Source organism: Taeniopygia guttata, chromosome 1A, assembly GCF_048771995.1.
Source record: "Taeniopygia guttata chromosome 1A, bTaeGut7.mat, whole genome shotgun sequence".
Classification (NCBI taxonomy): Eukaryota; Metazoa; Chordata; class Aves; order Passeriformes; family Estrildidae; genus Taeniopygia; species Taeniopygia guttata.
The window spans coordinates 61,136,173-61,159,600 of record NC_133025.1 but is presented as its reverse complement, the minus strand read 5'-3'; the positions used below and the strand labels follow the sequence as shown (position 1 = coordinate 61,159,600).

The 23,428-nt window shown below is 40.6% G+C and overlaps 1 protein-coding gene across 4 annotated transcripts in view; it reads right to left on the bottom strand.

Annotated features, from left to right (window-relative positions):
- PHF21B (PHD finger protein 21B) overlaps window positions 1-21,707 on the bottom strand; it is a 122,227-nt gene extending 100,520 nt beyond the window's left edge. For 2 of the 4 annotated variants that reach the window (XM_030263378.4, XM_030263380.4), the window contains exons 1-3: window positions 21,206-21,707; window positions 20,695-20,727; window positions 20,332-20,397 (exon numbers count right to left, since the gene is read on the bottom strand). In XM_030263378.4, coding sequence (XP_030119238.1) covers window positions 20,332-20,397; window positions 20,695-20,727; window positions 21,206-21,259 — 153 coding nt within the window. In that variant the 5' untranslated portion in view covers window positions 21,260-21,707. The remainder of the gene's footprint in view (window positions 1-20,331; window positions 20,398-20,694; window positions 20,728-21,205) is intronic. The other 2 variants (XM_030263379.4, XM_012569277.5) reach the window with 2 other exon arrangements.
- Between the last annotated feature and the right edge of the window lie 1,721 nt (window positions 21,708-23,428).

Below are 23,428 nucleotides of genomic sequence, written 5' to 3'. Positions count from 1 at the left end.
TTCAACAGTGCACCACAGAAACACATGTCAAACAGTACTGCAGACTGAAGTAATCAGTGCAACTAATTATCACTAATCGTAATATAGTTTGTCTTGCTGCTAATACATTTAGACTTGCTAATCAAATCAAACTATTCCAACTTGCTGTGCTGCTTCCAAATAAATATTTCATCAAGGATAAAAAATGAAGCTTTGTTGTGTTTTTAGTTTTTGGTTGGTTTTTTTGTTTTTTTTTTTTTGGATGGAGTTTTTTGTTTGTTTGTGGGTTTTTTTGTTGTTATTATGGCTGTTTGGAGAGGCCAGTGGCCTTTTTTCCCATTTATTTCCCACTGCAACAAAACTAGTAGAAAATGCCATCAGGAAGACCATTCAGCACTCTGAATGTTTTCATTCAGGAGGCAGAGCATGCTCACATCCCTCCCAGAAGAAGTGTAGAAGAGCAGCACCTTTACAGGATGCCCATGTGGGTAAGCTGATAAACTAAGACATAGAAGCACTGGATTCAGTTTCCAGCTCTGTTGCAAACTTCACAGCACAACCTCAGTTACCCTGCTAAACACCTCTGAGCCTCAGCTGCCATTCTGTGGAAGTGGAACTATAATCTATCTTTTTCTAAACTGAAAAAGTTTAGAAGTTCTGCCCTGCATTTCTGTGCCTGGGTTAACACCAAGAGACTCCTAAAAGGTTTCTGGAAGCTCCTTTAACAGAAAATAATTGACATGTGGTTTCCAAAACTGCAATTACATTTGCAAATATATGATTTTCCTTCACACAGAAAAAAGAAAAAGTAATGAAACTTCTTCCTTTAAAAATTGCACCATTCTTTACATTTTTAATAAGTTCCCTTCTACTGGAGACTTTCACATGTGCCAGAGGTCTGATGTTCTGGAAAGGAGTTTCACACAGGTGAACAGGCAGTTCCAGAGTCCTGATGCTGTTGGACTGAAGTGAACTTGACTATTCCAGCCAGAGTCCTGCACAGTACAGAGGAAAACTTGCTACAGGCACACACTGAACACTGACATAAAGTTAGAGTTTATTCCCCAAAGTATCAATTTACCCTTGGAAATCTTTCAGATTCCTGAAAGATCAGACATTAAGACCTTTCCTTGTTTTTCAGGACTTTCTCCCATCCTAAACCCAACCACTTCCATTGTATACAGCCAACAGCTTTCTGAGGGAAAGCCAGCAGCCAGTACTTTGTCTTGTGTCTCAACAGAAATAAGTCCTCAAAATGCTGTGAATCAGTCCTGCTCCAAGACCTTAGCCACTATTTTTACAAATTCAAATCCAGAGAAGACCACAGTTAATGTAACAATGGAACAGGATTTCAATATTTAGCGGTGCCTAAAGAACAATAACCAAATCAACTTGCAGCTGCTATTAGTTGCCAACTTAGCACAAACATCTGTCATTCTGAACAAAAAGGAAAGAAAACAACTAAATATTTTATACCAAAGAGGGCCTCAGATTTTAATTAATTTTTAGACTTTGAACTTTGCAAACAGCTACTTGTAACAGAGTTTAAAAAGGCCATTTAAAATTGTGGTGTTGATCTAGAAATCAATGTACTTTCACAAAAGGCAACTCATTAGCAGTAAACATCCATAACTGCCAGGTTTTTCACGTGCAAGAAGAAGCATCTGGAGGCTACTGAAGAAAACAGTAATCACAGAGATTTAAAATTGAGACAAGATGATCAAGAATAGCTCAATACAGTAATAAAACAAAAATCTGACCTTCTTAAGAAGACTTCAGTATGCCCAGAAATCACGGCCTGGTATATTCTCCCCTAAACTAATTTTAAAAAGTTGTTTTAGGATGTGAAATCTCTGAGGAAGCCTGAGCGTGCTCAAGAGGCACTGGCACTGAACAGAGCAGAAACTGATGACAAGCTGCAGCCCAGCTCTGTCGGGCTTGTGTAGGCACTTTCTAAGAGGTGCTGCTACACATCCCAGCTCCCTGCAGTCCACAGAAGTATGAGGATGTGATCATCTTCCTGATGCTCCACATGGACAAGACCAAGCCTGGGGCAGTGGACAGATCTATCCTGCACTTTGTAGTGTCAGACTAAGCATCCATTTGGAGATGTGGGGTGTATGTATTTAAAGTCTTTCTAAAGTGTCGCATTAGTTGAGTTAGCTGCTGGTTCTGGCTAAGATGTAGAAAATTTCCTGTGCCACCAGAATATGCAAAGGAAGGAGCTGAAGCTCAAAGAGGCACGTGGGTGTGCGGTCAGTGCCACACACCAGTGCCAAAACTGCTGAGGTACAGACAAAACTTCACAGGACTTTGTTTGGACACCTAGTTCTTGCTTCCAGCCCACCACAATCAAATAAAGTCTATGAAATAAGCCACAACAACAATGACACACTTGAGCAAATCACCTAACTTCCAGAACTTAACATTTTTTACATAGATTCTATGTTTTAACACCACCTAAGTATGTAGAGATTAAAAAAAGTTTATTAAGGAGCCCTTTCAACTATGTAAATCAGAGCCAAATAAAAACCAAAACCCAGACTTTATCTGGTTTATGAGATTTCCTTAAGGTGTAAGAGACATCTGGAGTTATTCTGGCTTTGAGGAGGAGCCAATGCTGTGGATGAGAGTTCATAGATGAGCGGGTTTAAAGAAACTGTGTGGGAAGGAACAAGAGCTAGCTAACTAAAAGCAGTCCCACATTACAGCACTCTGCCACCTTTTACAGAGTTATTCCTGCCACACATTAGAATCAGTTTCTGAATTAAGCTCTTTGCCTCAAAAATTCATAAAATACCAAGTCACAGAGCTAAACTCAACATGCCCTTAAAAAGGCATTATCAGTGCCTGGATAGTCATTGAAAAGAAAAAAAAAAAAAAAAAAAACAAACCAAAGCAAGTGTGTTCCTTAAACCTAACCATACAGTTCGGTGAATTTTACCATGCAGTGTTAGTGAAAAAGAAACAATTGAAGGTGGCACTTGGTGCCATGGTGTTGTTGACAAGTCATAAGTTGGACATGATAATCTTGGAGTTACTTTCCAACCTAAGTCATTCAGTGACTCTATGATTTTTTATTATCAGCCAAAGCAGGTCATATGCTGAAACAATTATGGTAGGGGACATAGTTTCAACCTGCTCTTCCTCAGTACTAATTATTTTTTAACAAACAATTTTTAACATTTTCATAGTTCTTTACATTTTCAGAAGGCTGGGGAAATATTAACCGGTTAGTCCACAGTCTCAAATTACTCCACTGAGGCACCCTTTAATTAAACTGATAAAAACCCTCACCTGCACCTGCATGAAAGAAAACTTTGGATCCAGTAACCAATGGGAGGCTAAGCAGAGCCTGCTGGTCCTGCAGAATCCCACAAACACAGCTTTTAAAATACACTCCTACTTCTTCTGACATTAGGAATGTTAAGATGAAGTATCTTTAAATCCTGAATCTCCAAAGCCAGCAGACTCTGGCACTCCAGAGGGTAAAACAATACCTTAACACCCTGTGCTCATCACATTTTTTCTGGGAACTGAGCGGAGAGAATGGGAAAATTAGAGGGATAAGTCTGGGATCTCAGGCTTGAACTGACAGACATAGAGGACACAAACAAAGTTTTTCATCAAAATTATTGAGGGAAGGTGCCATCTTTTTCAAGTACCATCAATACCCATTTTTGTCAGGCTGACCTTTCAGTGTATGTTGCACCACGATTACATCACAATTGCTTTCTTTTCACTTTTCCCCTCCCATTTTCTGCGCCATCCAAACTCAGAGAAGGATAGATAGAAAAATAGACAGACAGACAGATAGAGAGAATAAATAGATATGTTGGACTTTACCGCTGTCCCTGACTGGCAGAAAGAAGAAATAACAGTTCAAATACGGCATGCTGCTGCTTTGCTTTGCGACAGAGTTAAACACTCTACCCAAGATTATTAATAGCAGTCTCACAAGCTCACTCATTCACTTTCCAGCATGCATCTGTACAAACCATGCCATCTTCTGGTGCTTCCTGGCAGCTAAAAAAGAAATACCAGTGTTGGAACTTAAACTGTCACCTCTATCTCCATACAGGGAGATCCCATCTCTGAGTGGAGCACTGTACTCTGAAAAAATATTTCATGGCTCTTCAGGTATTTCATGGCTCTTCATGGCTCTTTCACGTACCACAGTCTCAAGGAAAAATGAAGTGCCAGAAATAGTATGATTTACTGTGAAATAACAATTCTGTCTTACAAACTGAGCAATCTGTGCCTTGAAAGGCTCTGTATTCAACTTATTATAGAAATACTCCTATTACTGATACCATAAGAACTAGAACAGAAATTTTGAAATCAGTTTCTTAATATAACAAAAGCATCTGTCCATCAAGCAGTTTATGACAGCTGGAGCCAACTCCCCACATGACGTAAAATACAGACCGGCTAACATGTTGAGCTACTCTTTCAGTCCTTTATCTTTTTTTTTTCTGTATCCTGCAGAAATAGTTCCAAATATTATGACCCACAAACAAGTAGCTGCTATGTGTTTTCTTCTCCTGCCAAGCTTTTTCAACATCACAGATTCACCTGGATAATAAAAGACTGGCTGTGTGCTTCCACTTTCTCTATTGGAAAGTTGTTCCAGAACCTAATTCTTCTTGTTACTTTGGGACTAACACAATGTCCAGCTTTCATTTCTACTGTGGCTGCAGTAAGAGGACAACTGTAGAATGTACCTTTACGCACCTTGTACCTCATAAGTTTTAAAGACATGTTTGTTACTCCACAAGAACCCCACTACACACTAATCCCTCAGCATCCACAGTTCTCTTAATTCTGTGACGTAGCCATGTGTTTCTATGTAGACTCCTTACTGTGGAGAAAGAGTGTCTTGCCACTGAAAAACATGCTGACAGGAGGAAATGTGACTGTGTGTCAGTCAAGAATTGTATAAGACAGCTATGCCTGCATTTGGTATAGGAGGAATTGCTGGGTAAAAAACAGTAACTTACCATAAAATCACAGAATGGGTTTGGGTTGGAAGGGACCTCAAAGGTCTTCTTGTCCCAACTTCTCCCATGGGCAGGGCCACCTTCCACTATCCCAAGTTGCTCCAAGCCAAATCAAACCTGGCCAATAGCACTTCCAGTGATGGAGCAACCACAGCTTCCCTGGGCACCACCCTCACAGGTAAGATTTTCTTCCTAATGTCTAATCTCAACCTGCTTTCTCTCAGTATTAAGCCATTTTTCCTTGTCCTGTTACACCAGGCCCTTGTAGTCTCTCTCAATCCTTCCTGCAGGTTCCCTTCAGGTGGAAGGTCACAATTGCGTAACCCCACAGCTTCTGTTCTCCAGAACAGAATCCCAGTTCTGTTGGGATTCTGATTGTGAACAATCCCAATTCTCTGAGCCTTTCCTCACAGCAGAGCTGCTCCAGCCCTCTGATCATCTTGGCACCTCCTTTGGACTTGCTCCAGCAGCTCCCTGTCCTTCCTGTGCTGGGATCCCAGGGCTGGAGGCAGCTCTGCAGGTGGGGTCTCACCCGAGCAGGGCAGAGGGGCAGACCCCCTCTCCTCCTGCTCACAGCACAAGCCCTGTACCATTAGGTCACAACCCAACCATCAGGTCACAGCCCAACCCAGCCTGATGAGAGGAAGCACCATTGGCATTTTGATCCCCTATCCAGCTGCTACACAGCTCCTTGTAGCACTGAAGGTCAGCAGTGGTAAAGTTCTGAATGAAAGAATGCTACTGGCTTTTTAAAGAGAATGTTGGAAGACCACTCATTTGTTTCCTTGTTTTGTAACAGCCAATATTATTTAACATTAAAAAATGGCACTACTATGCTCTCTTTCAATTATATTTGCTGACTTTTCTATAGTGAGCAAAACATTCAGAGTAAACTAAGTCAAGTAAGTTTCAACTGTGTTTATGAACTTCATTGAGTTTTTTGGGTCTTGTGTAATGGATAACACTACAAACATTAGGAATCTGAAAGGAGAGGCAATAATTCCTACTGAAAAAGGGAAATGGTGGCATTTTTGTAAGAAATATAAGGAGTTCCAAAGTGCCCCTCTAATGTTCTCTTCAAGCAAGAAAACAAAACCAATGGACATTAAGTTCTCTTAACACAGACAAATTAAGTGCAAACTGCAACCCAAAATAACTGTAATGCCATGGAAGAGGCTCCAGCCTTGAGGGACCCTGTTCCCAGCCATAATGGGATATAAGTTTTACATTCAAAATAACAAAAGCTTTAAGTAGGATTCCAGAATTCCATAAGACCTGAAATGACCCAGTTCTTAGGCATATAAAACATTTCCAGCCATCAGATTAATGTGGAAAAGATGACAGGAGTTGGTTCTGCATCCCCATTATGCAGAATAGAGAGCAATGCCCTTGATATACCCATGCCCACAAGCAGGGAAACTGCCTCCCTCCCTCTCCTCTGTTCCTAGCCTGGGATATCATTATAAAGACAGAAGGGCCAGAGATGCCTAGTGCTGTTCTGAGTGTCAGAGGAACTCACCAGCAAGGAACACATATTGGGTAAATCCACATTAAACACTGCTTCCAAGTCAGAAGCTCATTTCTGAAGCAGATCATCCTGTGATCTGATTAAAGTAGATCTTGTACTTTGTTTCACCGTGCAAAGTGATGCAGGAGTGGACCAAGTGGATTCTGTTGGGGTTAAACTCAACAGCAGACACACTTCTGGAGGGAGCACACAATGTCCCACACATTAAGAGACATCCAGTCCTTGGGATCAGACTAGGGACGAACCCTTGGGATGGGTACAGTGTCCTCAGCACCCACAGTTCTGCTCTCCAGACCTTCCACTGCACAGTGACATAACCACCACCTTCCTATGAGCTCCAAAAGACCAAAGAAAGCATCTCTTTGTGTTTCAATCTAAAAATCCTTCAGGGCAAAAGAGCCAAAGCCACACAGCAAAGACAGAAGCCAGATGGGAGCCAGTACAACTACCAGTGACAGGCAGGGGTTCAGTTTTCACTGTACAACTACTTGTCCTTCTCAGAAAGCATTAAAAACACCCACATTAGAAACCGATCACCTTAGTCCTACAGAAGTGACAGCATTGGATGCCACCATCTCTCTGCACTTGGTATTTTCCTCCTTCCCCAGCTAAGGTGGGTCTATCTACCTAAACAAACAGAGAGGTTCCCTCATGTATTTTGCTAAGATCAGCTTTATGTTACACCTCCTAGAACACAAATGAGGGAAGAAAGTGACACATCCATTCTGGGAATGAAAAGCTATTTCAATATTGAAATTATTGAGCTTGAAATTATCACTCTGAGGTGGGACATCGTCACTCAAACAGAGGGTTAGTCAAACATTTTAACATGGACAACTGAATACAGAAATGCTAGTAATGACACTCCAGTAGAGGAAAATCAACCACACCTCCAGTTACAGCTGGTAATTAAAAATAGATGCAGTGTATTAGCCTTGAGAAATAAAAATGCACAGCATTTTGACAACTACTGATTTGATACTAGTGATTGACAATTTGACATTACTGATTTGAATCACATTAAAACTCAGCTTCCTGCACATTTCCTGGGTACACATTCAGCAAAAGCTTGCTCTATGAAAGACTGTATCAACTTCAAGCAAATAAACAAGAAGTGAAAAGTGTGCAGAGGAGTATCAATCCTCATCTCAATATCCCTTCTAGCATCAAACTTGCAGAAGAGAATTCCTACTTATCATCAATAGCTAATTAATCTCATTTCCACTAAAAACATTTGGGATGCTCTTAGACAACAGTCAGTTCCCTCAGAACAACATTGGACGGCATGTAAAACAATCAAATTATTTTTATTTAAGGCTGATTCATTGCACATTCAACACAGCAAATCAAGTTCCCACAGAAGTCCAGCATCCACTAATTCCAATTTCAAGATTTTTAAAGTTTGAAAACAGTGTAATACATGGGAGGAATTGCACCTACCTAGTGGATCTTTAACCAGAGAAGCTAATTCTTTCAGTGGATAATGACAGACTACAGGAATGCAGAGTTCAGTCATGTCAAGAAACCGCATTTTAATAAATGCCAGGTTCTGTTCATGTCTAGTCTGCTGAGAACTGTGCATTTTGAAAACTTTATGTATTTATATGATAGGTTGCAACAGGCCAGCTTATAAATACATAACTATCCGATGATCAAAAAATCTTTCTCAAGGAATAGGGAATCATTAAATAAATATGTAGCAATTTTCAGCATTTTTATTCAGACTTTGTTCTGGAATAACATTTTTAAAGCTACTTTTTGACACCAAAATCTAAAGGTTTAGCCACAGCCTTTAGAGAAAGTCTACCAGCAAACCAGTGGCTAATGCTAACCTAAACTGAAGCCAGCTTAATGAAAGAGCAAGAACCTGGGAGATCAAGACAAATGTTCTATCAGTGATTGGCCAGTTTTGTAGTTCTGGAATGCCAAGGGAACTCAAGTCCACCTGGCCCAGATTTCTGAGAATTATAAACAGGCACAGCTCAACTGAGCCCAAGGAAACTACAAAATCTTAACATGAAGATCTCAGACATTTTTTTTTTTTTTTTTTTTTTTTTTAATTCTTTCAAACAGTGAAGTAAAACAGAAGGCTCTCAGAAATTGTAATTACGGACAGAGCTTATGCACACCACTTTGCCTAGCTAACACTAGTAGAACTAACAGGGGCCATACAGTAGGAAGATCTTTAGGAAATACATTAGTCCAGCTTTCAGGACATTGGATCATCTTGCAAAATCTACCATTATCATTTGACAGCACTCAGTTTAATAGGAGGCAATTTCAAATAGCAACCAGGGACTGAACTGCAAAATAACCCAACAACTCACTTTTGAGAGAACCGTGGTTCTCTCTTAGGTTTGAAAGAACATCTTGTTCATAACTATATGCTATTTTTCTATAAAATAGGATAGCAAGTTCATAAAGTGGGTGAAATGGACCACCTCAGGCAGCCCAAGCCAGGAAAATGTCAGCTTACTTGTTCTGTGTTTGTAACAGTAGGCAAAGTCACTCAAAGATAAATTTTGGGAAGTTTATTCTTCCACGTATATGGAAAACTGTCAGCTACTATTGCCCTCACTGTTTGCATTACCTTATGGTCTGAATCCTGGAGGAGAATCTTATTAAGCCAAACCCTAAATACACACAGGATAAAGACAGACCCAGACCCAAAAAATTTCAGCATATTTAGGAAAATTACTTTATTAAGAAAGTGCAAGAGGAAAAAACAGATAAAATAATCAACTATGGTCAAAGTTTTTCAACCAAAAGGCCTGAAATCCAGAGCTTAAATCCAGATATACTCTCATAAATAAAAATGATCTATCTAAAGCTGTCAGAAATAGGAATTCATACTGAAGACCTTATAAACTCTCTGACTTAAAAATACATAAATGCAAAGAGCCTCCCAGCCAAGGATAGAAACAGAAGCTCAGACTCTATTCTTAAAGCAGGTCTTTCACCTTTGCTCTACCTACCTCAGGCTCAGTGCTGGCCTAGATCTCAACCCAATTTCCACTAGTTTTATGAATTTACACCTGAGTCTCAACACCATTTATGAAGTTACACCTGACTTCCCTCTTTCATCAGTACTAGGCCTCTCTGTGTGTATATTTGCACATACACATGGCAGGGAGAAGGGATGACTCTCCAATGTCAAAAAATCAGCTGAATGCTGCACTCCCAAACTGAGTTTGGCACACAAAAATCATAGGCTTTTCACAATCCTCAGTTATATTATTTATGCAGAATGCATTCGGCATTCTATTGCTCCTACTCTCATTGTTTATAAATGAGTCTTTGCTTCATCTGGGGATGGAAGTTCCTTTAAGCTTCCTTTACTAAAAGTACTTTTGTAATGAGGTATAGTGCTAGCACTCAGAGGGTTAAACAAGTTTCTGGAAATGTTTATGCTTCTGGAGAAAAAAAATGTATTTTTTTCTTTATTGAAGGAAAAATGAAACACTGGGTCTTGCTGACTTATTTTAGCCAATCTGACACACAGGTTCCTATTCCTTCCTAAATGTTTCAGAAAACAATGAAGTTCTTCATTTTGTTCTCTCTTACTGCAACATTACTGATGGAAAGTTCTTCATATGTTAAGACTCTTGTTTTTATACCTCACTTAAATATTCCCAACTCTATCACATTAAAACATTAACCTAAGACACGATCTTCAAATGCTGTGTCTGGCATAAATACAGGACATGAATTGTTCCAGTAATGGCAGGTCCCTTTTGTTAGGGATCTACAGTTACACAAAAAGATACAAGCCTTTGTCTAGCAATATTGCAAATTCATGATTTAGTTCAGACTACCATCATTCATCCTGGGGATTGTGCAAGATTCTAGTACATTCCCCAGGATTAGAGTTTTTTCAATTTAAATTAAGTTAATTAATAGCGGGCTGAATTGTGAAAGAAAAAGTAAGTTAATCAGATGGCAACTGAGTCACTTTTAGCTGAGGACATCCTTCTGTTTTAAAACCAGTATCACCACGGTTTAAAGGGGAATGGGACTGCATTCTTTGTCTCTCCATTCTTTACCTCTCTTACTGCTTTTACAGTTCAAAGGACTTCTTCATGCTGCTACTAAGGCTGAGATATTGTAGATCCAAAAGAGACAAGAGGCAGGCTGCCACCTGACATACCGAAACCAGAAAACTGGAGAGATCCATCCATCCATACTTTGGAGTGAAAGGAAACTGAGTTTTTTGAACTAAGGACTCAAGAAATGTAACAGTTTGCCAGTTAATGGACATGCATTTATATTTCACTAATGTTAAGCAGAGAAACAATTCCATCTCTTTCAAAAGCCTTCTCTTGTCTTCTTGCAAATATCAATGGACTTTATGAAATTGATAGATTTTGTCTTTTTCATATCAACCCCTAATATATTAGCTCTTAACTGAAGTTTAATGAAGCCATCACCAAGAGCAGTATCTTTAAGCCAATAATCTCCATCTTCTGTGGGTTCTCCTAACACTCTGGACTGCCTTCATCTGCCCTCTCCTTTCCTCACCTGCTTTTCTCCCTCTGGTAATATTCTGATTTTTATCACACCAGTGCAAACTTTGGGCAACTCCAGTGAACTCCAGAGAAATATATTTCTGGACTTACACCTGCCTAGCCAGCAGAAAATGTAGATTGAGCTGAACAGTATTTAGTTTGCTCATCAAAGGCATTTTTCCCCTTTAATTTATAAAAAAAATAATGAAATCTGGATTGTATTGCTCATACTCATCTTCTATAATACCACATTCCTCCAAAGACCCTCTTGAAAAAAGCTACTCACTTTTTCACTCAAAACATATGAGGAGAACTTGGTCTGCAATTAGTAGAGGAGAGAACAAAAAGTATTTCTTTCAACAAAGATCAGCCCTGTCATTTGAAGGAGGGACAGTAGTACAGAATTTCAATTGGTTTTTGAAATAGCAGCTTTTAAAAAATATATTTGCAGTTTAAGTGCCAGGTTTTGTTTAAGAAGACAAAAAAAAAAAAAAGATTGCAAATACTTCTGTCACTCCTATATTTCAATTAGTTTTGGAGGGTGAAGATGAGAAATTAAAACAATTCCACATAAGATGGAGAGTAAATAACCTCCAAATCTGGAAACTCATTGGTTTGAGCAACCAAGGACGAGTGCCAAATGCAACACATCCATGGAAAAAAGTGCCCTGAAAAAAGCTGGGGTTGTTTTCCATTTAAATCCATGCCTATTCAAAACAGTCATATCTGAATTTCTAACAGCACGCAAAATCAGTATTCATTTACCATAATAAATGCCTTTTTTCATCAACTAACAAAACAGAATAGATACAAATGAACCAATCAGGGATTTCCAGTGAGCTATCAGTGTTAGAAAAGCTACTCTGCAGATTCCAGTTGAGTCACCACAGAGGAGGAAAAAAAGGGGGGAAAAGGGGGAAATAAATTACTGTGTGCAACTCCATCTGCAAACTGCTTCTCCCGCACTGGTATGTAATAAAACGTGTTGCTAAGATACAAGCTGCTAAAGAAGTTCATTAAAGGACACTTTAAACAAAGCTGCCAGACTCTTTTCCCTTTAAAGACTGCTTATTTGGTTCTGTCCCTTGTGTTTATAATTAGATCCTCTATATGAGAGATTGTGCTCCATTCAAGCCCACTCAGCAAAGAATGTTAATAAAATAATGTAAATAAGGCACTGCTTTAGGTTGTACATATTTATGGGCTGCAGAGCGGTTGATAGAAATGCATCTGGACTCCCCTTGTATTTTTAAATGCAAAAGAAATGCTTTTCCAAGTAGTTTCTTCCTAAGCAGGAGAGCAGAAACATTAGCTTCTGCACCCAGCACTCTGACCTAACTTTCAGAAAATACTTTCAAACAAAGAAAACTGGCTTCTTGCCTAAAGTTTGGAGTTTCTGAGGTGCCTCTCATATAGGCTTTTATATGCAAGCCTTTGTTACCTACACTGAAATAAAGGACAAAATTGTTTATGTCTTTCCCCTGGCAATCTTTCTCTTTTTCCATCTATATATAAATTCCTAGATGTGTGTTAATGATTTGCAGAATTTCCTTGATCTAATATATTCACAAGTAAGTCTGTTTTGTAATATATTATTGCCAGAAAAGATGCTATCAAATAGGTCTTTATCTGACCTTATGTAAAATACTTTTAGTCCTTGTAGTAACACTTGGATGGTAGGTGTACTTACGCTTTGTTTTGTTTGCCAAGAAGAGAATGGGCAAGATGTACTTTGCTTTCAGCCATTGTGGTGAAATGATACTAAAGAAATAATTTCAGCATTTATCTGTTTGGCAGTTAATAACACACAAGATTCATAAATCACAGATGAGAGTTAGTATCAGTGATTATATAGGAAATGTAACTTGTCACTTTATAACCTGCATCTTGTACTAAATTCTGTACTGCAGTTCCCAGTATGTATATATTTTTAATTACATTTTCAGGCTCATTTACATGCGCATATTGGCTTTCTGCCTGAATGATATCAAAGAGAAAGACCTTATGCTCGCACCCAACCACACACACACACACACAGACACAGAAGCAAATTTATACACAGAGACATTCAAGTACATTTCTGAGAATGGAAGCTTCTCTCTTCATCATTCTTAGAAAAGCTTTGACTCACCAATAAATCTTTAGGCAATCTTAGCTGATTTGAAGCACTTTTGAAAAACAGATCATACTAGAAAATGTAGGTTAATCTCTGCTGCATGTCAAAAGTATCAATGATTCTCATTTGACTCAATTATCTGAAATGTAATATACAATTTCACATTCTGTAACCTCATAAGATTTGTCATCAATAGCTGTGTTGCACAGAAAGGCAATTCCACTCCTTCTCCCCAGATAATACATAAGCTACATCACAAAGTACCAACAGGATCAAGCTAAATTAATGTGGAAACAAAAATAACTCATATGCAATATAGACTTAACTTCTGTTTCAAGGCCAATTATATGCTTCTCTCAATTAAACAAGCAATCAAACCAACCTTCAGGTGAACACACTGTTCTGGCCAAAGCCTCAATACCCAGGCTCTTAAAACAGAATTACAACTCTGAAAATAAGATTGCCTCTCAAAAGCCTAAATTAACACCACCCATCATATCTACAGAGTTCTCAAGTACTTATTGTTTTGATTTTACTGCAGCTGCACTTATGGTCAATACTCTGGTTTACTTTAATTCAGTTAAAGGATTGCTTTACAGTTTAAACTTGGACATATATTTAAGTTCTCCATGGGTTAACAAAAAGGAAGATATGCTCCTAATTCCTAGTCCTCTGTCTATTAACCAGAAGGGTCTGCCTGTACATGTGCAAAAAGCCCTGTGGTACATATTAGATTTCAATAGATGCTTACTATTGGCAGTTGCAGGTTGGAGCGAGAACTAAGCCACATCAGCAATTTCATATGACACTCTGGAAATTGCTACTGCATAACAATAAGCAGCTGATTCAAAAAAGAGAGGGGTGGGGGAGAAAACATTTTTCATGAAGTATATTTTAACTCAAGAACAATTCCAAATAAAAAAGTAGTACCACCTTAATTTAAAAAAATAAAATAAAAAATTATATAAAATATATGTATATACAAACATATAGGAGAAGTGTGTGATGAGGATTGGACAGATCAAATATGAGTCTATTACACTGAAATAACTGTCTACTTTAATGTCAGAATGAAAAATTTGCATTACAATTAGTCCAATTCTGTTTCTTTTTTGTTCTTCTTTATTCTTATCTTAAACTTGCAGACTATTTTCTTACTTCCCTTACCTCCAACTCCCCTGCATGTACCAGTTGCCCTCCTTGGCATTATGGCCACACATACACCATTTAACATGGCCTTGTCTTATTGGTTTGCAAATTTCTATCCTTTATCTCTATTGCTCAAAAATGTTGGTGCTTCAGATTTTGTTTTGGGGGAGAAGGGGAGAGGGAGGCATCATTTTATAATCAAGTACAAAAATACTGAGTATAATATCCTTGATCAAAAAGAGAAGGCATAGAAGGAAAAGTTAAAAGTAACTTTGTATGAACATGCCTTTATATGCCTTCATGCTTTCCACTTGAAAATCAAATCTGCAAGGAGATGAAAAGGGATTTTCTCTACTTGAACATAGCAGAAGTGCTTAGACTGGTGCAGTATCCCATTAGAAATGTTATGTAAAACCACCATTCAAAACTCTTTTCTAGCATCATGCTATGGAAAGAAGACATTCCCCTTTTCTTCCACAGATACAAGGAGTCTGCACACCAGATCCTCAAACAAGATGAACTGTTTATGAATACTGTTCTGGATGAGCCACACACATGGCATGCACCAGTGGATATTTGGTTCCATCAAACCAGAGCTCCTGACAAAGACTCCCATAGAAGCACAACTTAACAGCTACCCAAGTGTCTGCTCAAAAATTAAAACAAATTCAAACTCCAAGAGGCAGAGTTCCTACACAGAACTAAAGTTACCTTAAAAAAGCCTCCCTACTAAAGTATTGTGTACATCTGAACAAATACCTGTTTGCTGCAAGTATAAATTAAATATTTTAGTGTGTAACAGGTAGCCAGTGTCGTTAGTGTAAACCCAGAAATGAAATAAGAAGGTATTGTTGGCATAATTCCTTTTTTCTAAATAGACAAAGGCATTGTAGGGAAAAAATTGCTAAATCACAGGGATAATCATCATAGCCAGCTCCTCTAATGAGGCATCATGGGATTACTGGAGTTTTTATAAGAGTCATCTTACTGAAGAAATTCAAAGTTAATTGAAATCAATTGTACTGTTCTGACAGCAGGTGTTTTAAGTGGGTAAAATATCAAAGTGAACTCGTTAAAATGGTTAGAATGAATGTAACATTCTCTTTTCAACAGTTAGCCCTGCCAAGTGATACACTGTACAAGTAGAGAAAAGTGTACAGTCAAAGAAAAATGCTGGAATGAAACAGCAGCTACCAAACAAAATGGGGTTCTAACCCCTCTAGCAGAAATTTTTTGTTACAGATGTGTGAATTCCATGAATCTTTTTAAGGGCAACCTAATGGCAGGCTGAGAGCCATATTTCCATTCTTCCATGAAAATGTCCTTTATTGCCCTTTTTCTTCAATATGACATGGGAATCTCTGTATGCTGTTACTGAAAGCACAGACAGGATGCTAGGATTGTCATCATGCAAACTATAGTCCTAAGGTTTCTCCTCCAAGAAGCTGAAGGTAAATCCTTCCCTAGTTTTTTCCCTCTTTCTTTAGATGGCAAAACAAGCAAAAATAAAAAATAAAATAAAATAAAATAAAATAAAATAAAATAAAATAAAATAAAATAGGTAAAAAAGTGGAGCTTTCTGGGAACTGGAGCTCTCTGAATTACAATACAGAATCTCTACTCTGATCCAATAAGTTCATTTTATTCTGCAATTGTTCAGGATTCCCAGCAAAGTCAGCAGGACCCCATTATACAGAAGACTGGCAAAGTCAAGCTCATATTTAATACCTGTTGTCTTTGTGTTTACAGACTCAGTGCAGTGATATAAAAGTTTAATACTCCACCTGGGAGCCCATCACCCTGACATCCAGACCCAGACATGGATGCAATTCTTGCCACAGCAATAGGGAGGGCTGTGCATACCTTGGTTCAACTCAATCTGGAAGTGCCTTTCAGATTTTACCTGAGTTTTCATGGAAGCTTATAACTCTTATTTTACCATAATCGTTTTGAAAGAACCCAGCCATATGAGATACTGAGCTCTGGCAGTATCAATAATTTACTCTTTAACTCATGTAAACAATGCTGCCATTTGCAGGTGCAGCCCAGCAGGAACTTCAAGAAACCCAAAATCCACTTCCCTCTCTTCCCCAAAACAGAGACAATATCAGCACAATGAGACATCTTGAGCTAAACCATCTCCAACAACTTGCACAAGAACTGTACTTCAGTTTTAACAAGTCTAACACTTTCCACAAACAGGTTTTGCTGGTGATCATCACAGGAAAAATACAGTCACTGATTTCATTTCAGGTATATTACCCAAAAAAACCCTCAAACCAGCAATAACACAGGCTGGGCAAGTCTGCCTGAAACTGATTTTCTAGAGATAGCAAATCTAGAGATTGCATAGATAGAAAATTATGATAAAGAAATGAGGTAGCATACAAGTGAATGGCATAATGTCTTTCAGGAAGGCACATTTCCATTACTCTGCTACAGGACAGGCTGTCTGAATTCAGACTTCATCATGGTCAAAAATATAGTGGCCCACACATGTTCATTGTTAAAGACCTGGCCTGCCACCTAACACTTATGTCAGTAAGGAGGAACAAGAAAAAGGGAACTTCCAATGGAGGCTAAAGATATATATTTTTTTAATTCTGATCTATTAATTAACAAAAGACAACTTTCTAGAATTAAGAAGACCCTTAACAACTCTTTAAGGACATAAAGAAACACAAGCAGCAGAGCACCTCTGGCGTGCTATTAAAGCCAATGCTGGCTCTTATGATGGCTCTTTTATTTACATATAAATGCTTGTTGCTTGACAATTTAGATAAAAATGTTACTGCTGCTCTGCATGTGCTGCAGATTGAAGGTGTAAAACCACTGGACTAAGTAATGGAGTCTTCACACATCATATCTTATTAAAGAAGAGGTAACCCATTCTCAAATGTGATGACAATTAATCAAAACTACAGCATCTGAGAGATGTACTTGTGACAGAGGTCTCAGCTGTCTTTCTGAGTTGGATGCAAAATTAAGAACTTATTGAAGCTATTGTCTTCCAGAATTAAAATTATGGACCTAGAGTACTTTTTTGATGACACTGAAAAATATTAAAACTATACTAAATTCTCTATTTCTCTAACCCACCAACATAAAAGAAATATCAATGACTAACCAGAGATCCTTAATTAGGTTGCAATTTTAAATCCGGCTATACATAAAAGCCTACTTCATAAATTTCCCTCAAAAGTTAAGTTGGTCATTCAGTTCTTTCTTGTCTTCATTTGTAACTTTAAAGAAAAGTACACTTTACCACAAATGCCATTGTAGCCATCTACAATGAAAAGTGATGGACAGGGGCACTGAGAGATAACATTCACTCCTGCTACGTTCCTAACAGGTGTAGATGGGGTTTTTTTGTTTGTTTGTTTTACTGTTTCATCATTAACATGGAGTTACATTGTAATGCAACTTTAGGGTCTTTTTTGCATTCAGTGTACACAAAACCAAAGGTAGACATTATTGAATCATGAATTAGTTGTGCCTAAACAAATCTTTGGGGGGGATAAAGGAGGAAGGAATGTAAATACATATGTAAAAATAACCTCCCTACTTGAACTGCCTATTTAAATTTACACTGGTGTTGCCATGAAAGTGAGGGTATGAAAGCACCAAGCAGCTCCAGGATTAGCCCATCTGTGCTCTCAGTGTTCCCCACTGCTCCTTCTCCTTGCCCTCAAGGACGCAGAGTTCATTTATAAGCCAGTACCTAAAGAGCAACTACTAATTATAGCAAGTCTGCAAAGTTACTCGATGGGTCTGTGACTTGATCACAAGCTAAGACCTCCAAACTCATGTCACTTGTGACCTGAGAAAGATTTCAGTGTAGACCTCTGGAGGTGGCAGCCTGGAGCACAAGGACACCACACCACCAGCCAGGCTCTTAATTATGAGCTCTTGTTGCACAGGATGTTGAAAATAGTCAAAGAAAACTATAGAGTTTTGCCTAAAAATAGGACGTTTCCTGCTAGGCCAAATGTGCTGTTTACAGAATTTAGGTATTTTATGTTTAATTACTTCATGGTCTATAGATTTATTTACAAGATTATGAGAATGGCAAGTCATAAATATGCAAGAATTTTTTACTAGTTAGTTTGGATTATACATAAATATGCTGTGCAAGCTTAGCAAAAACCATTTTCCCCAGGCTGAACCAGAATGTTCAAACTGAATTTTCAAATGTGTCTCTCTGCCTTATCTAAATTCCAACATGACATATAATAAATAGCTTCTCATTTACTACGATCATAAAAATTTAAACAGCCTTGAAATAGTTGCTACAATATAGGGGGAAAGGATCAAATCTATATTCCAAATGCCCACTTAGAACAGTAAAACTATTTTGATATTTAAGAAAAAACACATAAAGATTTCCTGCATTGTTGCAGGAAAGGCTTTTACCTTGTTATAAGAAAAAAAAAGAAAAAAAAAAAGGTTCTACCCAATACAGTAGTATTACAGTCAACAATTTGCTGTTTTACACTGCAAAACAAGGACTAACAGCCCTTACATATCATGTAGTGTCAGATTTGCTTTAAAAAAGAAACTATCTGATTTGATTCTATACAGTGATTAAACATCTTTGTGCTCTGCTGAGTAGGGTATTCTCTCCCCTCCCCCCTCCAAAAATGGCATCAAAGCAATCAAAATGGTAATGTTCAGCATGAATGGGGCCCCATCCCCCACCGGCAAACTCCGCAGACTTTTCTCCATGTTAGGAGGAACCAACACCCCTTCCTCACAAAATGGAAGCTTCCACTACCAAACTGAGAGCGCTGACCAATTCTCATTACAATAAAAAGGAAAAAAAAAAAAGGAAAAAGGGTGGCGTGCAACCACCGCCCGCAGGCACGCAGCCACTTCTGCAACTTTTAACCGCAACTCTGGCAAAACGAAACACACAGCAAAAGGGGGAAAACAAACAGCAACAACAACAACAAAAAACTAAAAAAAAAAAAAAAAAAACCCAACCAAACAAAAAAGAGGGGCAGGGGAAGCGGGGGAGCAGCACACGTGTGTGTGCGGCCGGAGGGAGGGAGGGAAGGCAGGGGCGGCTCCGGGGCGCTGTCCCCAGCCCCGGTGCTGAACGGAGAGCGGGAGCTCAGCATCCCAGAGGGCGAGCCGGGAAGTTCAGCACCGGGATGGAGAGGGTCCGGCACATCTCCCGCTGCTTTTCCAGCTGCCCTTCCCGCGCTGGAAGTGCCGGGAGAGAGGGGAGGCTGTCCGCGGAGCTCAGCGCCCCAAAAACTTTCCCTGCGGGCCCCCCTCGGGCACAGGGGTCACCAGCACAAAAACAGCCACGAGAAACTTTGGGAAGGGAGGGGGAGGAGGCAGGGAGGAAGGGTCCTGGTTTGTTTTGTTTCTCTTTCCTCGGTCTTTTTTTTTTTTTTTTTTTTAATTTCCCTCCCCCTCTCCCCTGGCAGCTTAAACAGGTTAATCTGGTTTTCTTTGTATTTTTTCTTTGGAAGGGGTAGAAAAAAGTGAAAGTGCCTAAGTGAACTCGAATCAAAAGCCAACACGTCAGATCAGACCAAGGGAAGAGAAAGGCAAGTGGGGAGGGAAAAGAAAAAGAAAAAAAAAAAAAAAAAGAAGAAGAAAAGAAATGAAGTGATCAATAAAAATCAGTTTTGTAATTAAAACCCAGAAATAGCTCCAAACGGGGCTCCAGCCTCCTCCTTTTCAACTCTTGCTCTGCACATTACATAGAAGTGCACAAAGTAGCCCAAGACAGGAGAATTTTCCATATTCCTAAAACATGTCGACCAACTCAAAATGGACGCCTCTTTTTTTTTACTTACGTTTTAACTACTGCTTATCTCTTTACTACTAGTACTGAAATAATTCTTTCCCCCAGCAAGACATCAGAGAATCCGACCTCATTATCAAAACATGCATTTTCTGACTCTATGCAAAAGAAAATGGATGTTATATCCCCTGCCGCCAGTATTTTTCAGCTAACGCAGACACTTTTCGGATGTTTAGATAGTGCATCATAAAAACAAGAAGAAAAACCAAACACAACTGAATCGATCTGTTCCTTACTTGTTTCTCATTAAGAGCTGCTATTCTTGATTGCCTTTCATGGATTTGTTTCTTAAGATCCCCGTTCTGCAAAAACGGCAACAAGACGCATATTAAAGGCAAAGTGCAAACTAACCCCGTGATGAATAAACTTGCGAGCTAGAAATTGTTCAAAGGCAAAACCATTCCACCGAAGCCGTACGGAAGCATGCACACACAAAACACCCTCCTTAGCAAGAAAGCTCAGTGCAGACTACAAAATGAGATCTCTTACTGATAAAGTTTCTCATCCTGCTGTCCCAGCACAACTGCGCTTATTACGGCAGGGATAAAATACTGAAGAGAAAAAAAAAAAAAAAAAACGAAAAAAGGATCTGCATTTACCTGTGGATCTTGCTTCATCTGTGCAACTAGTTTCTATTAAAAAAAAAAATTCGCCCCACAAAAAAGGAGGAATTAGAAACTGTTTCAAGTTTAATGGATTTTTTTAAATGTATGTATGTGTGTGGACGGGGGAGGGAGGGGGGTAAGGAACAAAGAGGCAAGTAAACACTGCGAGTCAGTTTCAAGCAAAGCTCATAAATATTCAAGTCTCGTCCTAATCTCTCCAACACACACACACACACACACTCACACTCACGCCAGCACCGACTGCAGCGCTGACTCCGCATCTCCACCACACACACACACACACACACACACACACACACACACAAGAACTCGGGCAAACAAGCCGCCAAAGTAGTTCGGGGAAGCGCTCGCCATTGCGGCGGGGAGCCGGGGGTCCCCGCCGCGCCCCCCGCGCCCTCCCCGGGCGGCCGCGGCCCCGCGGCTCGCCCCGAACCCGGCTCGCCGCTCCTGGAGCCCCGGCGGCCGCGGCAACCCGGCCCTTTACCTGGTGACACTGCATTTCCACTCTCAGCGCCTCCTGCGAGCTCTGGAGCTCCATCCCTGCAACTTGCCAGGCACTTTCCTGGCACTTTCAGATCCGAGTGAAGTTTTTTGTTTGTTTGTTTTGGTTTTTTTTGTTTGGTTTTGTTTGGCTTTTTTTTTTTTTTTGGCTTGTTTTTGGTTTTTTTTTTCCTTGCTTGCTTTTTGAAACAGACCCGACAGCCAGCCACCCCTCCCTCAGCGGAAAAATGGAAGAAAATAATTTTTTTTAAGTAACTAAAAAGGAAAAAAAAAATATTTTAAAAAAAAGGAAAAATAAAGTAAAATTAAAAATGAAAAGGAGTGGCGGCACCAAGAGCAAGACCGGAGGAAAAGCGGCAGGACAGCGGGCAGACACAAGTACTCGGCGTGGTGCACGGCAAGTTCTTCGCCTCTTTGCAAGGGACACGGACTCATTACTCACTTTCCGCCGAGCCGGGGGGGGGGGGGGGAACCCTCCCCGCCCGCGCTGCCCCCCCCGCCCCCGGGCCGCTCGGCCCCCGCCGGCCCCGCCCCGCCCCGCGCCGGCCCCGCCGCCCCCCGGCGCCCCGCGGGCCCGGCGGCGGGGCCGGGCCGGGAGCGGCGGCCGGACAGGGACTATATTTCCTGGCACCGCGCGGGGGGGGCGCCGAGCGGTGAAACGGCGCGCGCGCCGGGTGCCCGGATGGAGCGGGCGGCGGAGGAGGAAAGGGGGGGATTGGGGGTCTCGCGGCCCCGCGCGTGCGCGGAGCGGCTCCGGCGGCCGCCGCTGCCGCCACAACAAAAGTGGTGAGGGAGGGGCAGGGCCGGGGCTGAGGGGCGAGGATAGGAGAGAGGGCAGAGCGCAGAGACAAGGGTAGCGATAGGGGACAGGGCCGAAGATAGGGGTAGAGACGAGAATAGGGACAGGGGATGCAGAGAGGGATAGAGATAAGGACACGGGATACGGACAGCGACAAATACAGGGATTGGGATGGGGATAGGGACAGGTACAGAAATAAGGACAGGTAAGGGCTAGTAGAGGGATAATGATAGGGATAATTGAGAGGGAGAGGGATAGGAGACAGGGCCAGAGATAGGAATAGAGACAAGAATAGGGACAGGGGATAGGGATAGAGATAAGGATACGGGATACGGACAGGGTTAGGGACACGGACAAATACAGGGATTGGGATGGGGATAGGGACAGGTACAGAAATAAGGACAGGGATAGGGACAGGCAGGGGCTAGTACAGGCATAATGATAGGGATAATTGAGAGGGAGAAGGATAGGAGACAGGGCCAGAGATAGAGACAAGAGAGTCAAAGGGTCTGGGAGGGTCACAGGGCAGTGCATCTGTTTTACAAGGTTCCCCACCCACCCCATCCACCTACTCCTCACCAGGACGAGCCGCTGTACCTCACTGCTGGTGTCTTTGAACCCCAAAGTGCGGTGTCAAACCTGAGACACGTTAAAAAGCAAAATCTAACTAGGGGAGGTAAAATCTTCTGGCAGATGACATACGTTCAGATCTGCAGCTAAGGGAGAGCACAAACGGGGTTGTAGTACCTCAGTGGGGAAGGGATGGGAGCATGGGACATTTGGACGTGGGACCTGCTCAAATAAACCTGCAACTGAGGGATGGTGATGCAGATCCTCTGACTATTTAATTCATAAATAACAGCAGTGATACTTTAAACTGGTTGACTCAAGAAGGGTTGACTCAAGCAGATGCTCCAGTTCAGCCAAGTCAAGTCATGGCTGCGTGTATTGGTAAGGGATCTGAGTGCCACCAGGTCACCCTACACCACAGATGTGCTCCAGATGTGTCCAGGTGTGGACAGAAACACATCACCTCGATATCACTTCTCTTCCATGACTATGTGACAAGGCTCCAGGTCCTACGGACAGACCTCACCTGATGCAGCATCAAATCAGCTGCCAACTTTTAAAAAATATATTCAAACCAGCAGCATGAATGTATATTAATTCAGTGTTTTACCATGCAGCTGCAGTGTTTTCCATGCAGTAATGGGAGCTGTGCAGTTAGATTTACTGCTGTCTTGATGCATGGCCAGAGTAGGACTGGAAGCCAGAAACAATGCTCAGAATAATTTTATTGATGACAGTCATAATTTAGAGCACCTTTTAGCCAATGAATGGAGTGCTAGGGTCCAGAATTTGGGTGTATACATACTCCACTCCTGCACTGATTGAACACTGATATTT